This window comes from Alternaria triticimaculans (genome assembly GCF_023758025.1).
Source record: "Alternaria triticimaculans strain BMP 0046 chromosome Unknown scaffold_27, whole genome shotgun sequence".
In the NCBI taxonomy this organism is placed as follows: Eukaryota; Fungi; Ascomycota; class Dothideomycetes; order Pleosporales; family Pleosporaceae; genus Alternaria; species Alternaria triticimaculans.
This window is the reverse complement of record NW_026055984.1, coordinates 92,681-115,562: the sequence shown is the minus strand read 5'-3', so window position 1 is coordinate 115,562 and position 22,882 is coordinate 92,681. Positions and strand designations below refer to the sequence as shown.

The following is a 22,882-nucleotide window of genomic DNA, read 5'->3' as shown; positions in this document are numbered from 1 at the left end:
ACCTTGCGGGGAGGAGGGAAAGTGGGTCCTGGAACGGCTTTTGGCACTTCCTCTTTGAGCGCGCTACTGCAATCTGCGTGCCAGTCCCAGCGATGAGAAGCGAAGCAAGGGTTGTCATCTCCAAAAGGATCATCGCGTACAAAGAGAACCCTGTCTACACGTGGAATTCTGCTCTGTGTGGACCTTCGCCTGACTACTGGAAGAGGGCCCGCGAGCCGCTTCGCCGATGTACCAGCGCATTCATGCCGACTCAAGGCCAAGTGTGCGCTGTACGAACTTTGCGCTGCTGCAGAAGGAGAGTTCCATGAGCACCGTCGCACTAGCTGTCATGTTGACAGGTACTGGCTGGGGATTCGGTACCATTAGCCGGCGGAGCCATCTACACAAGGCAATTCAGCTTTCGAGCGTCGCATTTCATAGCGTTTCACGCAGCTCTATTCGGGCCTTACAGTGTAACGTAGGAACTACCTTTGAACGTCCAAGCAGGCAAGACGTTGCGCCGGGTTATTGCGAGGCCACTGCTGAAAGACCTGCTTCATCTCGGATTTGTCGCAGAGCTCCCCGGACGCCAGCGTGAAAGCGATCAACAAGGATGACTTCACATCCACGTAGCCCATCACTCGTCCCTGATGATCTCCTTGCGCTGGCGCCCAAATCACTACTCTTTGGGCTACACAGTCCGAGGCCGCCTCTCCCCCGATCGTGTTCCCTGAGCAATTCCGCGTGCCAGCCCCGCGACATTTCTCGCGACTCAATGATTGTCGCACCAGAAAAATTTCCGCCGTCGATCCGGAAGTATGTACCTTTTCGCATCATTCCGCTGCTCCGGTACTCTTGTGCGCCGTCTTGAAGCTCGCTACGCCAGGCCTCGTGCGTCATCTGGCTGCCCTCCAATATGCTAGCATCCGAGGCTGACTGCAGCTGCCGAACACCAGTTCCTCTGCTCTTCGCCGACATGTCCACGTGTGCAGTCAGCACTACCAGGTAGGTTCAAGGTACGCTGCACAAAGAGAAACCTTCCTCAGCTTTGTGTCGACTGCAACAGAGTTCTTCGATGCACACTAGGAAAATTTCAGTGACATCAGCTCTTCTCAGACACACGATGCCGTTCCACATGCGCGATGCACATGTACGCTTCCGGAACACGATGGATAACCTGCCACTATCGATACACTTTCTTGTTCCTCCGATATCCCAAAAGAATGCGCCGGCTGCAGCCCTCCCAGTAACGCCAAACTCTAGTTTCGAATAACTCCTCTTTGTACTTCGGATGGGAATGGCGTTCCAATTGCGATGGTTTTTGGCTGCATGCGTTACCCGTCGCGTCTCCAATCATCGTGTCGGCAGCTTTCCTTATTCCCCATTCCCCCGGTCAGCCCAATTGCACCGGTTGCAGGTTTACGGCAGAGCTACTGCATTCGTACGATTACGCCTTCCATGTGGCATGAACCCAGGACTCGGGTTCTCGATAGACATGGGCACGACACCAAATACGGCATCTCCCTCGCGGTACCAATATCCAGGATTCCCTCACACCACCGCCTAGTGAGCGAGCTTGACTGGTCAAACTACCATTCCATGATGACATGAAGCGGTCACCATTACTGCACGCAGCTCTTCCGGCTTGCTGCTCAACACCAACGACTGACCTCAGCTGTTGCGCTGATACAGTCGTTCCGCGACGCTCCGCGCGGCCCATCCATACACCAAGCAGACTACGGCCCGTCTCACGCGCGCAACATACCACAAGCCTTGCTCGACTCCGCAACACAGTCAGCACGCGAACATCGGTACACCTAGCATGGCCGAACATGTGTAGGATGCGTGGTAGAAGCGACGGTCGCTCTTATCTCTCCTGCATCACCACTCATTCCCACCCTTAGTAACCTAACCTTTCCACCGCGCAGTCAGCACGCTCACTCCGGTACACCTAAGCATAGTCGAACATGTGTTCCCGCGACGCGCGCGTACATCCATGATACAGCGCCATCGCGCTGAGTAACGTAACTTGCTTGCTTGCTTATTTTTGGTTCGACGTGCTTTGGGTAAAAGCAAGCATGCAGTATTGTGCGACCGGCATCCCGTAAACCAAGGCGCCGGGTAGATGACGGCGTGAGATGAGCCGGTCTGACCAACATTGTTCTGGAATGCTTGAGGCAGTGATGTGGTACTCAGCCTTATGGTGTTGGTAAGCTTGCGTCTTAAGGGTATGGGTGAGTTGATATGTGGGAAAGGAGGTAGGCATCGGGAAGGAATGAAGGCTATCTGTAGATTTGTTATGGTGAGTCGAGCAGATTGCCTTGGGCTGCTATTTTGAGTTGGCGGCTATCCAGTCGAGAAGTTATATTCGTCTTCTTTATCTATTTTGGTCAATGGTTCGCGGTTCCGGCAAGCTCTGGTACTTGTCGAATCCTCTTTCGTTCCGTCCTCTTTCTTTAGTCTCGCATCTCTTCTGTTTTAAGCGTTTACTGCCCCTCTCTGGATTTTTTTCGCACCTGTAGAACGTGAATCGTGTTGACTTTGACTCCATTGAGATTTACAGGAATGTCGTGATGTCCAATTTTAGACCAGTTTCTGCGGGCGCGCGGTTTCTGGGAAGTGCGTGAAGTACTGCACCTGCTGCGTTTAAGAAACCGCCTTGTTTAACGTTTGCTAATCACGCAATGCACTTGATACGCATTCTTTCACTGTCAATCTTGTCCCAAAACGGTTCGCCGCGCGTGCCCACCGCTCGCTGCTATGTCCAATCAAGATCATATCTTGGACTGGTAGACTCATGACTTGATCAACGTCAAGACACCAAATCCATGAGATCGTTCCAAAGCATCGAAGGGTTTGAAGTATTACTTCGCGAATAATGTGGTTAACGAGGAGACATTACCGCTGATCGACAAGGTACTGGAGGAGAGAGGGTATGACAGAATACCGGAGTGGCCTGGTGTACGTATCAGTGCGGATAGCGAAGAAGGGACTGTTTTGGTTGGTATGTTGGCGCTGTCTCTTTTTTCCTGGGTCATGATACTACGACATGTCATATCTTCAACGCCTTGAGAACAAAATCCTGATTCTTACTAACACTATATCAGGCTCACCCATAGGCGCAACACTTGCGTACCTCCTTCTTCAACACAAAGCCGCACTCGGCGATAAGCGCATCACCGATATCACTATCTTTCGAGATTACAAAGCGAATCCGTCGTTTCAGGCAGATATCCAATTGCTCTTTCGTATTGAAGACGTTCCGGAGGATGTTCTAAGGCCTGACGACATGGATACGGGGGTTGTGGTTTTTAATTTACATCCAGACATTAATAAGGAGAACGTCTTCAAGAGGAGGGATGGTGTGGTGGAGGTGGTTAATCCAAGGAGAAATGTGCAGAGATGGCATCAGGTGAGTCTTGATACGGGCGGTAGAACGGCGGTGGTTAGTTATGGGGTTGAGCAAGTTTGAAGACGCCTTCGGAGTGTGCATTCACTCTGCACTCTACAATCCTAAACAATCGCCACTCGCCGCGTATGCTTTCCTATCAACGCTTGTATCCACTTGTTTAGGCGCACTCACGACTATGACGAAGCGCTTGGTGTGTTTACTCCTGACTTCTCTCGCTTGGAGTAATGCAATGCTCAACCAAATTCACACCCATACCCCGAGAAACGAAATCCGTGTGTCACATCAGCCATGAGGATTGCTACACTTCTCCTTGCCGTGATCTGTATACCGCTGGTCTATAGCAAGCATGTCGGAGATTCCTTTGGCTCCTCCAATTCCACAGCCTTTCCATCAAGCTTTCTAGATGGTCGCGATAGCGCAGTGAGCATCCTATCTACCAACGACAAAGCCCCGGCCTCCGAGCCGAATCTAGTGCAGACTGCTGTAGACTTCGACCCTACCGACTACGCGAACGATGCCAGCTGGGACAAGTACAAGAAGAAAGGCAATTGGCTACGTTGCCTCATGGAAATGCCGGATGAAGTCGCGGGACGAAATTGGCCTAACTATCTGGACCGCAATCCGCCATCAGCGGCAAGCCAGTGGAAGGGAACACTCGAAGGTAAGTACTATCCATTCCATCACCATCCTTACGCAGCCATTGACACTGACATGCATCCAGCCGAGCTAAGGGATTGGTACTGGCACGAAGCCTACTATGACCCAGAAATCAACTGCGACTTTTCGGACGACTTCACAAACTTAGAGATTAATAACAGGATCGAGGCTGCGCTGAATAAACTTGGACTGAGTACCAAACCAGTGGAATTTGGTGGCAAGAACAAGTGTTACTCTATCGAGCACATGGATGAGAACGCGGTGGATGATGATGGTGATGATCTCCCAGTAGACATGCAGACTTACTTCCCTGACGACGACGACGACAAAGAGTATGGCGTGAGTATTCCAGGAAGAGACATACGCCAAACATTGACAGTTTGGCTGACTATACGTAGGCTACTGGGGCTTACTACCGTTTCGCTTTCAATGCTGAACAAGGAGGTAAGACATCCTTCCAGCCCCCCTTCAACCACCACCACGCCCTAACCCCCCTCTCCAGCAATCTACGGCCACAACTTCCTCGCCCCCTGGCCCGCCGCCATGGACACCTACGCCGAAGGCTTCCCAGTGGACCAACTCCCTCTCCTCCGCCAAGCCTCCGACATCATGGCCGCCTTCTGGCTGCGCAACCCCAATCCCAAAAACCTAAAATACTGGTTCGGTAGCAACATCATCAACACCGAAACTGTACCCGTCGTCAACCGGATTCTCGTAGGCAAAGGCTATAAAGAGGTACCGGAATGGCCAGGCGTCCAAGTAGACGAGTCCAGTGAGGAGTATCTTGCACTCCTAGGCACACCCGTCGGCGCAAACAAAGCGTTTATGCTGGCCCAACACAAGGCGGAATTGGGGTTAAAACATATTCCCAGTATTACGATTTTCCGGGATACAAAGGATCCCAATCGCCCGGACGATGCGCCGGCATACCAGCTTTTGTTTCGCATTGAAGATGTTCCGCAGGATGAGGTTATGCCTGATGATACGGAGATTGTGGATCAGGAGATGACGGGTTCTGCGTCCCGGATGAGAAGGGGACAGAGGAAGGATAGTTTGGTGGAGTTGGATTTGGGGAAGAATGTGGGCAGGTTGCATAGGGTTAGTATAGATGGGCGGGGGGAGACGATGTTGCAGAGCCATGAGTTTGAGCGGGAGTTGTGATGGGGTTGTTTTGCTGGCTTGTTGTGTTGGTTACCTAGGTAGGCCTTGGTGAGCAGCTGGATGTCGTCAGATTACGAATGAAGAGCATGTAACTGCAAATGCAGATAGATCGCGACCGCATTCGTGCAAACCATGCGAATGGGTATAGCGCGAAAAGTAGACGCAGACCCGACTTGCTAGTCTCACCATTGCATCCTGTCTCCAAGAGCCTTCGTTACAGCAACCAGGATATCCAACTCAACATCTGAAGAGCCTGCTAGCCGCAAGCCACACTGCATGCATCTCTCCATTCCCTGAAAGCCTAGTATCTGAATCAGACCCCAGCACATCATACGTAGCAAAGTCGTAGCGGTGGATCCCGCCGCCAAGTGACAGCCTCACATTCGCATCGGCAGTCAATTGGTCTGGGTGTCTTGCCGTAGCGCAGCGTGCGCAGCCAGACCCTGACAGCGGGTCCCAGGGCCGGAACTTTATCATGGCCAGGTAGCATCTGTCGTCTCCACATACGAGTCGAGCGCGCATGCGTAGGCGTGTGTCATGTCGATGTCGGAGAGATGGGATGGTTGGGAGAACTGGGTGGCTGATGCAGGGAGATGTTAGCGCTACTGGCTAGCGCGGTCTAGCGCGCCCCGAAATAGGAGCATGCGTGCCGCTGTCTTTTTGCTTTTTTTTCAACACGAAAGTAACAGCTCGGACTCGTATTTTTTCCTGCTTTGTGAAACACAGCTGTCGCTTCAGACCCTGATGCGGGCAATCGTATAGTTTGTCTTGTGATATCTATCTCTGGGCTTCTGTTGGAAACATATCTAGGTAGTTCGTGGTGAGGGTGAGATAGTCCAGCACGCGCCACACTATCCCCCCGGGGGATAATAGTGTGGCGCATCCTCGAAGCAACAGCGCAGACGCAGACCGGACCAAACACGAGCAGCATCACCTATGCACAATATTCCATTCTCTGTTAGTTAACACATTTGCGAGTAGAAGACCGGATTACCTAGGTAGGTTCTTCATTGTTAGACGCGAGAAGTAGTGGGCGAATTCGTGCGGCGAGTATGCAGAAGTTGACTTTAGAAAGACAGAATAATAGCAACACTAGAGCAATAGAATTTCATTACCCGATGTCATCTAATGCATATCCAGACAAAATCGTCACGTCAACTAATCCTTGATACCATCCCAATCAACGCCGCTCTCCTTCAACAACGCCTCAATCGTCCCAAGATCCTCCTTCGCGTTCGAAAGCGTCCTGTCAATCGACTCGCGAACCTCGCGGTCTTCGCCATGGTCCGGGCTTGCCTGCTCTACCCCAAATCGCTTCAGATCATTACCGATGGCCTGGAATAACGACCCAATCTTCTCCTCCAAGTACTCTTTGGTCAGCTGCTTTCGAGATTTGATGGCTTGTTCTAGTTGTACAGGAATCGCGTGGTACGGCGTTGTCTCTTTGTCGCGTAGCAGTCTTTTGAAGGTTCTATGTTGCATGACCTTTCGTGTCTCCTCCCTCTTCTTCCCTCGCCTGATCTCTTTGCTCGCTGTGTATACATCGATCATGGCGTACCCGAAGTATGAGATATCGTCGGTGTCAGTAAGACAGCGTAATCTCTGCTTCCTACGGTTGAAGTCAGCAAAGGAGTTGGGCGTCCGCTCGCTGAGTACCTACTCAAGGAACGTTCTCAAATTGGTAATGCACTCGTTTTTCATCGCAGTGATAGGTGCACCTTTGAGGTAGATGCTGTCGAGAAGTAGGTTCAGTTCAGCAGGTCTAGTCTCTGGACACTACTCTTCATATTGTTAGCTTAGGAGTCAAGTTTTGTATAGGCAACTCACTGCGAATGCCCTCGGCTAGCTTCCTAACTATTAACAAACTTTCTCGCCTTACTAGTTCAATGCTATTCTATAGAGCTTTATAGATGTCTTAAAAGATTAGATTAAGACTTATATAGTACTACTTAAGTAACTAATAGTTCTAACTAGGCTTACTCTTTCTAAAGTTTTTGTAATTACCTTAAATGCTATTAGTCTAACTTCTTATAGATAAGAAGATATCTATTACCTAGGTTACTAATAAATATTTTATACGTATTATAATGCTACTAGAAGTGTTAGTAGGTACCTTCTAAGAAGTTTGTAAATTCTACCTAAAGCTACACTTTATATAGTTTCTTAGTATATTTAATATATATAGATAGTTATATACGCAAAGTAACTAGTAAGAGTGTTTTAATTTAATTCTTAAATATATTATTAATATATTAATAGACCTTCTCTATATAGATCTAGAGTAGTATTAGATTAGCTTTTATAGTATTTTAAATTACTTATACTACTTAGCTTTTTAACTCTACTTTTAATTATAACTTAAAATATATTAGTTTATTTCTTAATCTTTATTTCTATACTAAGTATAAGGCCTAGTAATATTATACTTATATAGTAGACTAGCTTTTCTACTTATATAGATAAATATAAAAAGATAAAATATTACTTTAATATAAGTATTTCTATATTATTAAAACTAAGAGAAATAGAAGTAGAGTTATAAGTAGTAAACTCTTTAATATTACGCTAATAATTAAAAGTAGATATATAAAATACTACTTAAGAATAGTCTTTCTCTTACACTTTTACTATAAGCCTCTTCTTTATATACTAGCTACGTTTCTTAATAAGAACTTACGTAATACTATATTATAATTACTATTAGTAATACTTAAATACTTAGGTACTATATATACGCTTTCTTAATATATTTTTATATTAACTAGTTACGTAGTATAGCTTTAGTAGATAAGCTATAATCTAGAGTTTAAGACTAAAAATCTTTCTATTTAAGCTATTTAAGTTTTTTATAAAGCCTAATATATATATACTTCTTATCTAGACTAAGCTTAGTATATCTACTAAGAACTAGGCTAACGTTCTATCTTATAGTTAGTAAGAGCGTTTTAATAGATTTATTCTCTATACTTTAGAAAATATAGTAACTACTATTATAAAATAGTAATATTAGATCTTCTTAATTTAATTAGAGAGACTATTATTAAATATAATATAACTAATATTATACGCTATTATAATAGATAAATAAGATAGTAGATAGTTATCTACGCTAGTACGCGTAAGTTAATTTAAGTTATTTTAACTTAGCGTATTAGTAATAATAATATACTTACTTAGAGTAAAAAGACTACTAATTTTAATAACTTTAATAAAAAGCTAAGTATTATAATCTTTTCTTAAGTTATAGGCTAAATAACTATATATAAATTAAGTAAGCTTATACTATAGCTCTTTAGTAGTTTACTTATATATATTTATATTCTAATAATTAAGCTTATTATATATATTATAAGTATAAATAATAAGCTAATATTATATATTATATTATATAGATAACTATTTACTACTTAATAGATATTTCTTTATAGTTTTTTTATTTTTAAATCTAGAGTCTTTATAAAAAAGTGCTTAGAATACACCTATAGCTATTTCTATATCTACTCTAGAAGAATCTAGGTCTATAGAATCTAGGCTTTAATCTTTATTTTTATCTTTATACTTACTTTTATCTTTACGTAATAAAAGCTTATAGTTCTAGTATTTAAAGTATATCTTAATCTACTTCTATATAGATTTCTATAGAAGAAAAGAAATTATAGTATAGTATTTAAAATATAAGTTATAATTAATCTAGTAATAGTACTCTAGAAGAGGTAGTAAGTACGTAATTATAGTAGCTATAAATAGAATAGAAAGCGTAAGTATAGTAAGTATAAGTTAAGTAGCTAAAACGTAGTAGATATTCTAAGTTAATTTAAGTTATATATATATTATTAGAGCGTAGTAGCTAAAGAGCTAAAAAGAGAAAAAGAGCTAAGAGAGTAGTCTAGTTATAAGAGAGTAGTAGTAAAAAAGCGTATAGTATATTTATAAGAACTTTAATCTAAAAAGTATTTTATATTAAATATTCTCTAAATCTTTAAATATTTAAAAGTATTAATAAAATAACGCCTTCTTCTATTTTAGAACTAGTTATAACTAGTAAGTATTCTATAGTATATATATATATATATAGTAGCTAATTATATATAGATTTAAAAAGCTACCTAATATAAATTATAAATAAAGTAGACTTTAAGTCTCTAAGCGTAGAGATAATTACGTATAAAAAGGTAGCTAAAGTTACTAAAAATAATAAAAAAGTAACTAGCGTATTAAAGCTAGAGTTATAGTAATAGCTTAGTCTATTTAAGTAGTTTTTTAAGAATATAAAAAAGTAAGTAAGTATATAGTAGGTATATAGTAGGTATATATATATATATATGCGTATATATAGCTACGTAGCGTAAGCTAATAAAAAATAGATAAGCTAAAAGGTGCTAAGAATACGTTTATAAAGTAGTAGAATAATCTAATAAAAGTATTAATTATTTAAGTTAGCTAGTAAAAAATAAATAATACTAAACTAAAATTTATAAAGGCGCTAAAGATATAAAATAATTTAAAGAAGTATTTTCTTTTTACTTAAGTAGTACTAAGGCGCATAGTATAATATATTAGTTAAGTTTTATATTAGTATAAGTATTTATATAGTAAAGTAATTATCTATATTAAGAGTAATAGTATTATAATATTACTAGTAATAGTATTTTTATAAGAGTAGCTAAATATAAAGCTATATTTAGTATATTAGTATATGCGTATAATATAATATAATACGTATAGTATATATAAGTAATTAGATATTACGTAGTACGTAAGGTAGCGCGTAAAGTAGATATATAGATATAAATGTAGATATATTATAAAGGTGCTAGCTAGATAGCGCTACTTAAGGTAGTAGGCGTCTAAAGCGCTGCGTAGCCTTAGTAGGCTTAAGAGCTATATTAAGTAGGCGTACGTAGGTAGATTATTCTAACTTAGACTAGAGAGTCTAGGTTAAGAGCTCTAGTACTCTAGAATTACTCTAGTTAGGCTCTTGCTACTCTTTGCCTAATTAAGTTTTAGCCTTAGCTAGCTAATACAAATAGTTAATATATAGTTTAAATAATACCTTTGTTGTCTAATAGACCTCTAATAAGGCAAGATTTATCTTGTCTAGTCTTGCCTACAATGCTAATTCGCATTAGCCCGCTAACGTAGAGTAAAACAGATTTTTCTGCTTTCTTAGCTAGTAGATTCTATAAACTATGCTAATAATTCTTTCTAAAGTTAATAGCAGCAATTAAAGAGGCGATTATCTTCTCTAACTATACCTCTGCCTTCTTGTATCTTAGGTTATGTAGGGCGACACTTTCTAACCTGTAGTTAGAGTAGGGGTCGTGTCTGTTACCGAATCCTTAAGTTAATAGCGTCGAGAGCTGTTCGTTGTCTTCGATCAATTTCAGAACGTCGGTCGGTAAAGCGGATGAAAGACTCGGCTGCTGGGCCGACGCATCTCTTAACTGTTCGATATGGGCTCGACCATCGGCGATCTCGGTCGATTCTCGGACTTGCTCTCCCTCACTCAGGAAGTCTAGGTGTGTCTGGCATGGAACGGACGGTCGAGAAGGAGGCGGATGCGTAGTATGCCTCGCTACAGAGAGCTGTCGTGCTAGTGATCTCGATGTTGGGGTGGCATATCGGTGTGTTGACGAAGTATTGGTCGTTTGGGGGGTTAATCTCGATCGATACGATGACCGAGCACTTATAGAAGAGCGAGGTTGTACCGATGATTCTGCTGTCGATGATTCCTCCATAAGACGATGGGAAGACACACCTCTGATACGACATGCCTCATTAGAAGGGTGTGGTAGAGGGGAGCGCGAACGGCGCTGCGTGACCGATAGAGATCGAGAACGATCGGTATCGTCTCGTTCTGGACGCTGAGAGGGGCGGTGTCGTGAGATATGATCACGATCCATATCGTGTAGCAGGACAAACGAACCGAGACTCGTGCATCAAAGTGAGTAAAAAGCTTTCTTGGTGACAGAGAATTAATGATCCGGTATCGTCTGTTTAGGATCCCGATGCACAAGGTAGAAGAGCATCAACAAAGCTGCTTTTAAGTAAGGTGCAATAGTAGCACGAGCTCTGTTACTGAGGGCTGAACTTCGATGTGAGTCAATCAACTTAACACTGACGAGAATCTGGCAACGGGAAAAACTCCAATTTTGTACTGGAGCGTGGGATCCCCTCGCACCCCGACCAAACATGGAACCCCGCCCATGTTGCACAGGTGAATCACCCAGGTAGTGTATGGAAGACCAGGCGTCTCCGCTGCACTGTCCGCACGCAGTCACCCGTGTCAGATGTCACACCGTTGCAGTCCTGGAACAGGCGGCAAGTAAGAGCGGTGAAGTCTGCTCTCCTTTATTGGTGATCCGTACCTAGGCATGCACTGTCCACGGGTGTGATGTGGTGTCCGCACATAGCATGGAGCTGCGGGTCGCCATGGCCGGTAGTGACCTTGGTGCGTGATGACAGGGTGACAGGAACCTGTTATCTGATTGTGGGGGGGATGTAGGTATCAGGTTGGTGAAGTAGCGAGGGTTTTGTGGCTGAAGGCGCCTGCTATCCGACATGCCACAGCAATAAAAACGCGCAGGTACAGGCTTGAGTGACCTACCTCTTTCTAATGTGCGTTTTGAACTTGCTGCTGTTTGTTGTTCCCCGCGGTAATAGTCACGTAAACTTAGCTAGCATGCACAAGGACGCAATAACGCGATACTGCTATCTGCAACCCCTCAGAATAACTACCTCGTTAGTTTAACCTTGAAGTCTAGTTAGCAAGATCCTTGAAGCAAGCAAACGCGTATAATCCCCAGTACACGATGCCTAAAATCGCAAGCATCGACAGCAGCGGGGTCCAGACGCGTCGCGTGTGCCTGCACCCAGCCTCTAACGGAAGGTGACCGGCCACGCCGTAAGGCCTGGCGATGGCTTGCATACGCGACGTCAATGTTTCACAGCCTTGTATTAGCAGATCCACACGGGGAGACGGCATAGTTGGCAAGAAACAAGCTGGAGGGGGGATTGGGCTTGGATGTTACCCTTTTGAGCCTAGCGGCTGCCTAGATAGGCCTAGCAACTGCCTCTATTAACTGGACACTTGTCTCCAGACATTGCAGCGTTTGCCGAAGCGACGTGCGCTGCGGAGACATAGAGGCGAAGAGGCGGGCGAGGAAGCGGTCGTGGAGTGATAGCGAATACTTAGTTGCTCGGAGAACATTTTTCCAGAGGAACTGTGGAAGGTCAGGATATAGGGGACACGTGACTCTAGGAAGAGACGATAGTACCTTGTTTTGGTACCTAATGACTTTCACCTTTGTACACATGCTTCCTCTATTCCTTGCTCAAATCCGTGTTTTCTTTCTCTTTCCCTTATCTACTCGACATAAAACACCTCCTCCGTTTGCCCCCACCACCCAGGCCCCGTCGCGCTACCTTTCGCGCCCTTGACAGGGCTCTCCTGCATCTTATCCGTCATCTTCCACCATTTCTGCACGACCTTGTTCTCCGCCATGCGCGCCATGTCCTCGTCGAAGTTTTCGCCGACGTATTTGAAGGACGCGAAGAGCATGGGGCGGGGGAAGAGGTTCATGTATATCGAGTCTAATAGAACATGTTAGTAAATATTGCTCGACCTGATTGACAGGTAGCTCAGCTGAGTGATGAGTAACGTACAGTCCTTAATATTCGAGTCCTTAATCTGCTCCAGCACCTCCGGCCAGACTTCCGCATGGCATTTCTTGTATTCCTGCACACATTCCGGTTTTAGCCAAAGCCATTGGCCTATTCTGCGAGGGCCTTGGTCTTTCTTGTCGAGCGCATCCGGGTCTTCTCCGTTCTTGATCGCCATTTCACGGGCTACTTTGCGGCGAGTTTGTTCTTCGTTTGCGAGACCGCCCGAGAGAGCGAGGACGGGGTCTGTGAAACCGGCCCACATTGGCATTGTGGAAGTTGGGCTAGGACGTCTGGTTGTTGGTGTGACGGAAAGGTGGTTGGAATATTTGGTGGTTTGGGTGGTGTTGTTGTTATAGCGGGGAAATTCGTAGAATTATAGCTTTGGAGGGGTAATTGTCCGTCTTAGCTATCTTCTCCTATTGACGGGCCGTCGCGTTTATTTATGTGAGCGCGTCTTGGTCGGAACATCATGTGCCGAGGGGCAAAGCTTGGTGGAGCTTGTGCGGCCCGGCGTGTGTGGCAGTGAACATGTAAGTGTGGGGTACAAAGCTGTACGCCTAATCAGATATGACGATGTTGTCAAGATGGGTTGTGAGATCGGACGAGGCTCTTGCGGCTCAGGGCTTGGCTGTGAGGCAGAATTGCGGGCAAGGCTGGAGGCCTGGATGACTTGTGGAGAGGAAGCAGATCATGGGATGGAAGCTTGGGTGGAGCTTTGATGGCTGGGTTGTGGCAGTGACGATGCCGCGTGGGGCAGGGACGCTAGAACTTCAATTGTTCGGGGACGCGTGCCCAGAGAGCTGCACCAACGTCCAGAAAACACCATGTTCGACCTTCGCAATGAGATCAATGCATCGAGGTACCGGTTTCACGACGAACAATCTAGCAAGAATGCGACAGGGAATGCTAGATGATGCAGCGATTGCCGGGCTACATTGAGAGGTGAGTGCGACAGTCGCGACGTTACGTATATCTCCATTAAGGCCTGCACTATGACTTATCGTGGTGTTTGGTAAGCTGTCAAGGTATTGTTTTTCTTCAGCAGATATCGGGGTTCGAGATTCACACGATCTGGACTGTCTCGGGATGTCGCTGTTCGCACTTGCCGTTTTGGCACTCACCTTCTTTACCGACGCCATTTCGATATACTGGTGTCTGAAGTCACCCATTTCTTCTTCCAATGCTTCGAGTTCTGGTGTCTTCCAGCTGCCATGTCGAAAAACACCTACAGGCAACTGGCAAAGTCGGTGTCCCATCGGCGGTGTATCAAAGTCTTTCGCAAGACCAAAGCGGTGGATATGCGGCAGGAACGTTTGACCAAATTCATTGGTAAGCTCCGAGGTGTTCATTCCGTTTCAGAACTTCTTTGAGGTTTGCCATGAGCCGTTGTCGTCTCCATGCACGGCGTCGCCAGTGGCAATTTGTCACCTCGACGCCGACGTCGACGCCTCACTCCCTTCCCAATCGCGCATTCCAAATGTAACAGCCGAGGTCTTCTGCAATACTAAGATCAAAAGTGAAAGAGAAGGAGCGTTAGTCAGCCACTCGCTTGGCGCACTGTGGGAGACAATATCCGACTTTACCTGCGTTTGTTTCTCCGCCCACGCCAGTCTCACGCCCTCAGCCTTTGACGCGCGACTCCTCCAATTCGGTGGCTTCACATCGATAGACCTGCGCTTAATCTCCTTCTGAAGTCGTTTCCTATCCATGTCTCTGCAATTCTATCCCTATCCGCAGACACCGCCCATGAACATGCGACTGCCTCTGCCACCACTCTCACGCATGTCTGCCCCTCCTCCTAACCTGTTCAACACCGCTATGGCTAGCCGACCCGTATACCCGCCTTCTGGAGGTCAAGAATCTCCTCGCAGCGAAGTAGATCTGGACTTGGGTACGTGACACCACCATTTGACCCACTCTCACTAACGCAACATCCAGCCCTTCAGCTTCAAGAGCTCGAGATCAACACCCTCAAGGACACTGTCGCTATGCATAACGAGGCAACCAAGGACCTCCGCGATACCATCGCCATGCAAAAGGACGCAATCGCCGACCACAGGGAGACATCAAAAGATCTCCGTGAGACCGTCAAGGTTCTTCGGGAGCGCAATGGCGACCTTCAAGAGCTCAACAGCCACCTCGCTGTCAAGAACGCGGCCCACGTCGACCAGCGAGACAAGCTTCAAGAGACCAGGATTGAGCTGGCAGAGCTTCGGGACGATCATGTTGAGCTAATCGACAACAACAAGCGCGAAGAGGAGCGCGTCGATGAGCTGAACGACAAGGTCAAGGAACAAGACGATGTCATCAAGGACCTTCGACAGCAATACTCAAGCTTAAGCACCACCTACCAAAAGCATAGTCTCTATGTATCTCGGGTCTCTGCAGCGTACAAGGCCAAGGACACGGCGTGCCAGGAACTCAAGAACGAGCATAAGGAGCTTCAGGTCACCTACATGACCAAGACCGGCGAGCATAGCGCAGCTATGAACGACCTATCTGCCTTGCATGAAGCTAAGGAATCAGAGCTACAAGAGCTGAAGGACGAGCTGCAAGAGCTTCGCGACTACTACAAGGGCCACGAAGAGCTTGTGGAAGGGCTGACGACTAAGACCAAGCAGCAAGACGGCATTATCAATGGTCTCAAAAGGCAAAACGACGCCGTCGATAGCAAGCAGCGTTTCACCATCGTCGAGCTCACTGTCGCGATCAAGGCCAAAGACGAAGCGTTCCAGACACTGAAGAGTGAGCATGAGAGGCTCCAGGCCACCTACGCGACTACGACCAGCGACCATGGTGCTGCTATGAAAAACCTCTCTGCAGCACGCATGGCTCTGGAAGAAGAGCTGGAAGAGCTGAAGGATGAACTGAAAGAGCTTCGCGACTACTACCAGGGCGATTATTACGAGGGCGACGAGGAGGTCAATGGTGGATCGGAAGACAGGATCAAGGAGCAGGACAAGACTATTGCTGAGCTCAATGCCAAGATAGATCAGCTAACAAAGAAAGCTCAGAGGAAGGCCGGCCTTCGGATAATCGAGGCTGCGAAGTCGGAGCAGGAGGCCCAGAAGTCGCAGCAGGACACACAGCAGCGAGATGATACCATCGGGTGGTTGAAGTGGGAGGTACATGAACAATCTGAGACCATCGCAGAGCTGGAAAAGCAACTTACCGAGGTCAAGAAGAGTGAAGAAGTAGATGCGGGAAGGAACGATGTTATCGAGACGTACATGCGACAGCTGGAGGAAAAGAATACTGATATCGAGGAGCTGCAAGAGCAAGTTCTCGGGAGCGTGTCCGATAAGACGGCGCGTAAACTTGCCAACAAGCTGATTGCCAAACACAAGAAGCGTGGCGAGACTCTTAAGGAAGTGAAGCGGCAGGTGAAGGCAAAGGATGCCTACATTAAGGGCTTGGAGGGACAGGTCTCTAACTTGGAGAATGAGGTTCGCAACTTAGACAGTAAGATTTACTACTTGGAAGGAGGCGAATTCTAGGCGAATCTGCATTGATGCCTCTGAAGATACTTGAAAGAGTATAGGCGGACTAAGACAAGACGATTCGAGGAACGAAAAAACTGTAAAATAACTGGTATCAAAATGAGCTACAGAGCCGCCGACACGCCCATGTGTCCTCTACTGAATAAACCAAATGAATCCAATAGATTCGGCTACCCTCCATGTATCCCATCTTTCGTGACATCCAGAAAGACAGGAATACAGCTAAGCCTTCCACTCAAAATCTTTCCCATACTAATACATTCATGTCTGCTTCACACCAACCCCCACTACCCTCACAACCCTACAATGGCTGGTAATCCGTGCTGGTATCTCCAACCCAACCGTACCACAGCGCAACCACCGTATTCGCCGCAACCCAGACACCCGCGTATCCCACAGCACCGACAACATCGGTACCAATGAGCGTCATACACCGTTGAACCGTACCCGCAAACAAGAACGCATTCAGAATAACCGTCTGCTGAATAAGCGTCCTTGTCCTCTTGCTGTAATTGAAGAAGTTGTGTTCGATCGTCTTAGGAAGGGTCGCAGTGCTTGGATCAAAGACTTCAACTGGTGTTTGAGTTCCTGAGCGCTGTGCCGCAAAACTCGGATTAAGCAAAAACGCCTTCGCCGCCCAACCCACCACAATAGTCTTCATGAGAATAGACACCGGAGACTCATTATGCGCCGCTTCCAGCGTAGGTATATCGAAGTACTGGACCAAGAACGTGTTCAGGAAACCGCTTGTCTGGCCCGCCCACAGCACGACAATGTACACGGCGATGGCGAGCATCGACGACGAAACCTGCACTTGGATGCTGTTGAGCAGGAAGCGGTTGCGCAGGGGCTCGTTGTTGCGGTGGACGATGGAGCGGGGGCGGAGGAGGTATGTGGGTATGGCGAAGGAGAGGACTTCGATGGTTATGTTGGCGGCGGCGGTGAGGGCGCTGATTTCGTAGTACGTGGTGAGGAGGTAGGTGAAGGGCGCGTAGGTTAGGACGGTTAGGGCGGAGACGTCGAAGACTGTTATCGCCGTAAACATTAGCAATGCATCCCATCATATCATATCATATTGATTAGAGGGTGGGGAAGCGCGTCTTACAGTCATAGTTAAAATACCACGTCATCCACACCGTAACCCAGCGCATCGCGACGCGCGCCGCCGGCGAGTAAAACGACGTGACATCGTCCTCCTGCGGCACCTTGCTCACAGCACCCAGTTCCGGGCGCAGAAAGTTCGCCGTAAACTCCCACAGCAGCATGTTGATGCCCATGTTCAAGCTGATGAGAATGGGCACGCGCAGCGCCGTGGGCAGACGCGAGCGCGCGGGTGCGCGTTTGGGTGCTGGGACGACATCGGGCGCGGTGCGCTCGATGAGTGTGGCAGGTGGTGCCATTTGTCGCGTTAAGGTTGTGGTTGTGAATAGAAGGAGGGTGGTGATGGGAGGGACGGAGAGGGTAAAAAGAAAGTTTGAGGTTGTGCGCGCAGGGCTGGGATGGGGTGGGCGCGATGGCCGTGGGGATGGGGGATGAAGCTTGTGTTGGAGCTAGTACGAGATCTTTGTTTTGGACCTGCGTCATTGCGCGACGGGCAAAATAATGAACCAAGTCCGTGCGCGAGGCAATCTCGAACATATTAAGTCATATACATACAGCGAAGGATAGGTGTACATTACAATGAAAACGCATTTGACACTGGGCTATCTTGTGTAGATTTACGGGCTCATCGTGCTCGGCGTCGCGATGGTAGTATAGTTCGACATCATCTCTAGCGGTGGACTAGGTGAATTAAACATTGGAAATCTTTCATTAGATCTGCAACCGCGTACCTCTCCATCACCACTCTAAACAAGATACCTAAAATCACCCATCTGCTTCCTCCCCTCCTCAACACTAACGCCCTCCACAGCCGCCGTCTGCTCCGCCACATCCCCATGCACAACCCACGCATCCGTCCCATCATCCAGCCTCTTATTCAACCTCACCAAAATAACCCTGAAAACAAAGCATCCCGCAATCGTAACCCCAAACATCGCCGTAACAACCCCATAACTGTTCCTGTACCCATTATCCGACATGTTCCACACATAACTCCCAGCAATGTTGCCGAGCTGCGAGAACGCGTTGATCATGGCGATGGCGACGGCGCGCTTGGCGGGTGGACGCGGGAACGAGGAGGAGATCCAGGAGTAGAATACGATGAAGCCGGCGTAGGAGGAGGCTTGTAGGAAGAGGGCGACGTAGCGGCCTGCGGTGTTTGAGGTGGCCATTGAGATGACGAAGCCGACGATTCCTAGCATGATCGGGCAGACGATGTGCCAGAAACGCTCTTGCTGCCGATCCGCATGCCACGCGTTGATGAGCGAGACGACGCAGGCGAAGGCCCACGGCGGCGCGGACATGAGCAGTGTGGTGATGTAACCGAAACCGAGGGTTCTTGTGAGCGTAGGGAAGAAGGCGTTGAAGCTCAATCCAACCACGTACGCCGTAAACGTGAGCATCATAACATAGATCTTGAGATCCTTGACCGCCATGAAGAAACCCGCGAAAGCAGATTGCTCGGCCGAATCTTCATCTGCTTCGCCGACATCCTCAGTCATGCGCAGGACAGCAACGGCGCGCTCTTCCTCGGTGAAGCCTTTACTATTGTGCGGGAGATCGGGGAGGATGAAGATCGCTGAGATAGCAATGACCATTGTTGCTGCGCCCTCGATCCAGTACAGCCATCTCCAGGCCCGGTGGCCGAGCGTGCCTTCCATATTTCCCAGCACTGCAGCGCCGACGAGGGACGAGAAGGCATTTGAGATGAGGTTGCCACAGAAGAGGATCGCGTTCCGCAGCGTGAGTTCACGGCGCGTGTACCATTTCGACAGGATAAGCAGCGCACCAGGTAGGAAGGCGGCTTCCACGAAGCCAATGAAGAAACGGATCGCGACCATGCCGGCGAAATTGGTCACGTTTCCAGATAAGGTGGAGATCATGCCCCAGATGAGCATTACGACGGCGATGTAGAGCGACGGACGCGGGATCTTGTTGATGATCATGTTGGACGGGACCTGCATTAGGATATATCCCACGTAAAGAATAGACAGACATGTGCTGTATTGTGTCGGGGAGAGGTTGAGGTCTTCTTCCAGACCACCCAGGCGGGCAGCGGCGATGTTGTTGCGGTCGAGATCTGATAAAACTCGTCAGTAACAGATCATTTGGCTGTGTAGGTGGTATGAAGGTGGTAACTCACAGTTCATAATATAAATCAACACAAAAAGCGAACATCTCGCATCCAACTTCCTCTTCAACTTCTTCTCCACCTCCGCCCTCCTCTCTGGACTCATGTTCGCCGCAAGCCCACCAACCTTCGCTGCGTGGTGATGCTCGGAGATCTGTGCCGCATCGTGGGCGGAGATCTTGTCGTCCGCTGGGTACTGTGTCGACACCATCGTTCCAAACGGTCCAAATTGCCGAGCTGCGTTTCTTTCCCGAATGGATGGACAGACCGGAGGTAAACAGACGTTCTATGAGAGAGGTCTGGGGTCCCCTCCTTAATATACACAAACCAAGTCGGCTCCTCCGACTTTGCGGTTACTCCAGATTTTTGTGGTAACCTTACCCCACTATACGGAGCTTGGCCTGTCTAGCATGCAGGTAGTTCGCCGTCAACCAAATACCGTTGCATCCTCCGCCCCGTCACCCCAATGCGCGCATGCATACAGAGCTAATACCCCAGTCATCCTTCAGAGTTTTCTGGTGGTAGCTCGTGTGCTTGGATTAGTTGGATTAGTCTGCGCGCACGACTCATGCAGCGATGGAGACGATGGGAAACCGGCGGCGATTTGTGCCTGCGAAAGAAGTCTTTCCCCGCATTAGCTCTTTCCTCCGTCCTGCGTCCCTGGTCTCCTCACCGTTCCATCCAATCTCATCAGTTAGCCGTACCGATGTTGATAATTGATTAGTAGGCCCAGCACTTGGCTGATCGACTTAAAGACGACCAAGAACCCCAAGAGACTGTGGTTGCGCGTGAAGCTGTCTTGAGTCGCCCTGCATACTGCGCCCGGTAAAGCTACTCGGCTTCTGGCTGGGGCTTGTTCAGAAGCCGATCGCGACGTCGCGTAACTATGTAATGGATTTGGAGGATCCGACAGCCGGCCGCGTTAATGCATGCCGAAGCGAAGCGAAGGGGAGGCGCATGCGTCACCCCGACGAAAGAAGGGAAGTGGATGGGCGGCCTGGGACACGGCAACGGGACGGCGTTTAGGTTGGGGATTTGAGCCGCATGCAAGACTCACATTGTCGCATTCGTAGCTCACATGGCTGGTAACAGCCAATGCTTCGAATAGTCGCGCAGTATCTACGTATCCTCTGCGATGTCGCATGCGTAACACCCACCCGCCCAAAGCAACGTCCCCCCCAGACCACCCACACCATTCACCATCCACCAACAGAATTGCGGAGACTGGAGACTCCGCTTGCTCCAAGCGGAGAAAGACGCACATCCTCATGTGACGCTGAGCCGCACGTTCACCGCCTTGATCCAACCATCGCGTACTTGCACCTGGAGATAGCACCGGTTCGGTGCAATTGCACCGTGTACGTAAATCGCCGACGAGCAGCTCCGCGGGTGAACTTCGGATCGGAGGTGGTTTTTGTGGGTCGGTTTTTGAGCGACTTTGTGGGTGAGTAGGAAGACAAGGGTAGGTGGGTGGGTGATTAGTGATAGTGCTGGTGGTGGTGCGGACATAGGATGATGATCATGGACTCTTGATTTTCGATGTTTTGGAGGGGTTGGTGAAGTATTAAGACTGTTGTGGCGGAATGATGGCATGACTCGCGGCAACCGATATTTCTCGTGAAGTGCGGAGCGGGAAAGAGGAGGACGAGCATGGGCATTCGGCCATGCCTTTTAGACGACGGTCATGTCGCCATCGACCTCGGTTTTCTCGTGTGTCAGGATCAAGGCATACTGCCGGGTAATATGATGAAGGATCAGGCTCGACGCAGGTCATAGATGTTTTTATTCAACGTTTTGAATGAACGCGGCGCACAAACAGAACTCGGTCATCCCGGGGTTTTCTTTGTCTTTTTGGGTAATTCGAATTCCACGAGCGGAGTAAAGAAGTAAAAGGTTGCCGTCAGGCAGAACCCTTTTATACCCGCCTCGGCCACGACGCTGTCACCTTGTCGAGATGATAGCGTTCTTCATAGCACGAGGGTCTTTCGGATTCGTTGCATGGAAACGCCCCGACGGGGAAAGAGGAAGAACATCCCTTGTTTCGGCTATGATTTTAGGAGGAAACATCAGCACATGGCGGTGATCAGGAGAGTTTTCTGGTCTCACCCAGGCAAACACATGGCCGTGGCATATTGCACTTTTCAAATTCATGCTGTACCCCGTTCGTAGGCACCGATAATATCGGAAGATGGTTTCGCAAAGCTCACAAAAGCCATGAAGAGTTGCTGTCCATATTTTGGAGGACGTGGCCAGACACAAACATGCCAAACACACGTGGTGCTTTTTGAGAAGTTGGAAGTAGAAGAGCACGATAGGAATGAGGAGGTATACGGCGTGAAGCAAAAGCTTTTATACCCAGCAGAGCCCTGGAGCTGCCCAGGTCATGTGTCTTCCATAAGGCAATCCTTAAATGGTCTTTTGTATGAGGAAGCGACCGGAGAAGAAAGCCATAGGAGCTTGGTCGTCTTGTTTTGAAGGCGGAAGGACATGACAGTGTTGATTTTCGGTTTATTTACACAGATATGCGACATCTTATTCTTGATTTTGAATGACTGGGAGAAGTTGGTCCGAGACATGAAGATGAAGCCCGAGGCTTTAGACAGACGGAACCAGGGGACAAACATCGCCGCTTGCCCTTGATGTTTTGGAATTTGGAAGACGGAGAAGTGGGCATGAGGGAGAAGATTCTCAAGCAGAAAGGCTGCTTTTATATCTAGTCAAGCACCGAATCGGGAGTGCTCTCATGCAGGCCTTTTTTGCGCGTTTTGAATCTCAGTACGCCAAACTGGACGTTGAAACAATCTGGAAGAGAAACACATGTACGGCTCAGCGCGCTTTTTTTGGCCGCACTACATCGTTTGCGAACTGCGATGATCTTTTGACGTTCAACTAGGCGACTCGGCCAAGCATGTCGTCAACCTCTTTGTCATTTCGGGAACCGAGAGGCAGAAGCAGGACATTAGGTATCCCATTTCTGATTTTGATAAAGAGAAGGAAAGAGTGTTTGTGAAAGAAGTGAAGCTCTATGCTTGCGAGAAGCTCTTTATCTAGTCGTTGCAGAGCGAAGGCTAGACTGTATGAGGCTTCGACCTTGCGCCGACAAGGATTCAGCAGAGTGGCGGCGGATTTCCATCGTTTTTGCGCAGTATCATTTTTCGGTCTTTCGGAATGCTCATGGCGGGAGAAGCGGCTGATTTTCGAAGCATGAAGGCTTCGTACTGCTGTTTGAAAGACGCCGGCACGCGCAAGACATTAGCAGATGAACAGAAAATTTTG

General features: G+C 47.7%; 6 protein-coding genes across 6 annotated transcripts; 2 read left to right on the top strand and 4 right to left on the bottom strand.

Moving 5' to 3' along the window:
- Window positions 1-3,431: 3,431 nt before the first annotated feature.
- Window positions 3,432-5,209, top strand: J4E78_010111 (uncharacterized protein; the record flags this gene model as incomplete). The annotated part of the gene is made up of 6 exons (XM_049370692.1): window positions 3,432-3,436; window positions 3,553-3,581; window positions 3,795-4,052; window positions 4,113-4,387; window positions 4,447-4,492; window positions 4,551-5,209. 6 exons carry the CDS (start codon window positions 3,432-3,434, stop codon window positions 5,207-5,209), a joined length of 1,272 nt encoding a protein of 423 aa, XP_049217572.1.
- A 1,158-nt stretch (window positions 5,210-6,367) lies between these two features.
- J4E78_010110 (uncharacterized protein) lies at window positions 6,368-6,910 on the bottom strand (the record flags this gene model as incomplete). Its single annotated transcript, XM_049370691.1, has 2 exons — window positions 6,368-6,818; window positions 6,870-6,910. The coding sequence occupies 2 exons, from the start codon at window positions 6,908-6,910 to the stop codon at window positions 6,368-6,370; spliced, it is 492 nt and encodes a 163-aa protein (XP_049217571.1).
- Window positions 6,911-12,575: 5,665 nt separating this feature from the next.
- J4E78_010109 (uncharacterized protein) lies at window positions 12,576-13,142 on the bottom strand (the record flags this gene model as incomplete). Its single annotated transcript, XM_049370690.1, has 2 exons — window positions 12,576-12,802; window positions 12,875-13,142. The coding sequence occupies 2 exons, from the start codon at window positions 13,140-13,142 to the stop codon at window positions 12,576-12,578; spliced, it is 495 nt and encodes a 164-aa protein (XP_049217570.1).
- Window positions 13,143-14,656: 1,514 nt separating this feature from the next.
- J4E78_010108 (uncharacterized protein) lies at window positions 14,657-16,371 on the top strand (the record flags this gene model as incomplete). Its single annotated transcript, XM_049370689.1, has 2 exons — window positions 14,657-14,765; window positions 14,813-16,371. 2 exons carry the CDS (start codon window positions 14,657-14,659, stop codon window positions 16,369-16,371), a joined length of 1,668 nt encoding a protein of 555 aa, XP_049217569.1.
- Window positions 16,372-16,675: 304 nt separating this feature from the next.
- Window positions 16,676-17,774, bottom strand: J4E78_010107 (uncharacterized protein; the record flags this gene model as incomplete). The annotated part of the gene is made up of 2 exons (XM_049370688.1): window positions 16,676-17,400; window positions 17,480-17,774. 2 exons carry the CDS (start codon window positions 17,772-17,774, stop codon window positions 16,676-16,678), a joined length of 1,020 nt encoding a protein of 339 aa, XP_049217568.1.
- A 447-nt stretch (window positions 17,775-18,221) lies between these two features.
- On the bottom strand, window positions 18,222-19,817 carry J4E78_010106 (uncharacterized protein; the record flags this gene model as incomplete). Its single annotated transcript, XM_049370687.1, has 2 exons — window positions 18,222-19,555; window positions 19,619-19,817. The coding sequence occupies 2 exons, from the start codon at window positions 19,815-19,817 to the stop codon at window positions 18,222-18,224; spliced, it is 1,533 nt and encodes a 510-aa protein (XP_049217567.1).
- Window positions 19,818-22,882: the final 3,065 nt, after the last annotated feature.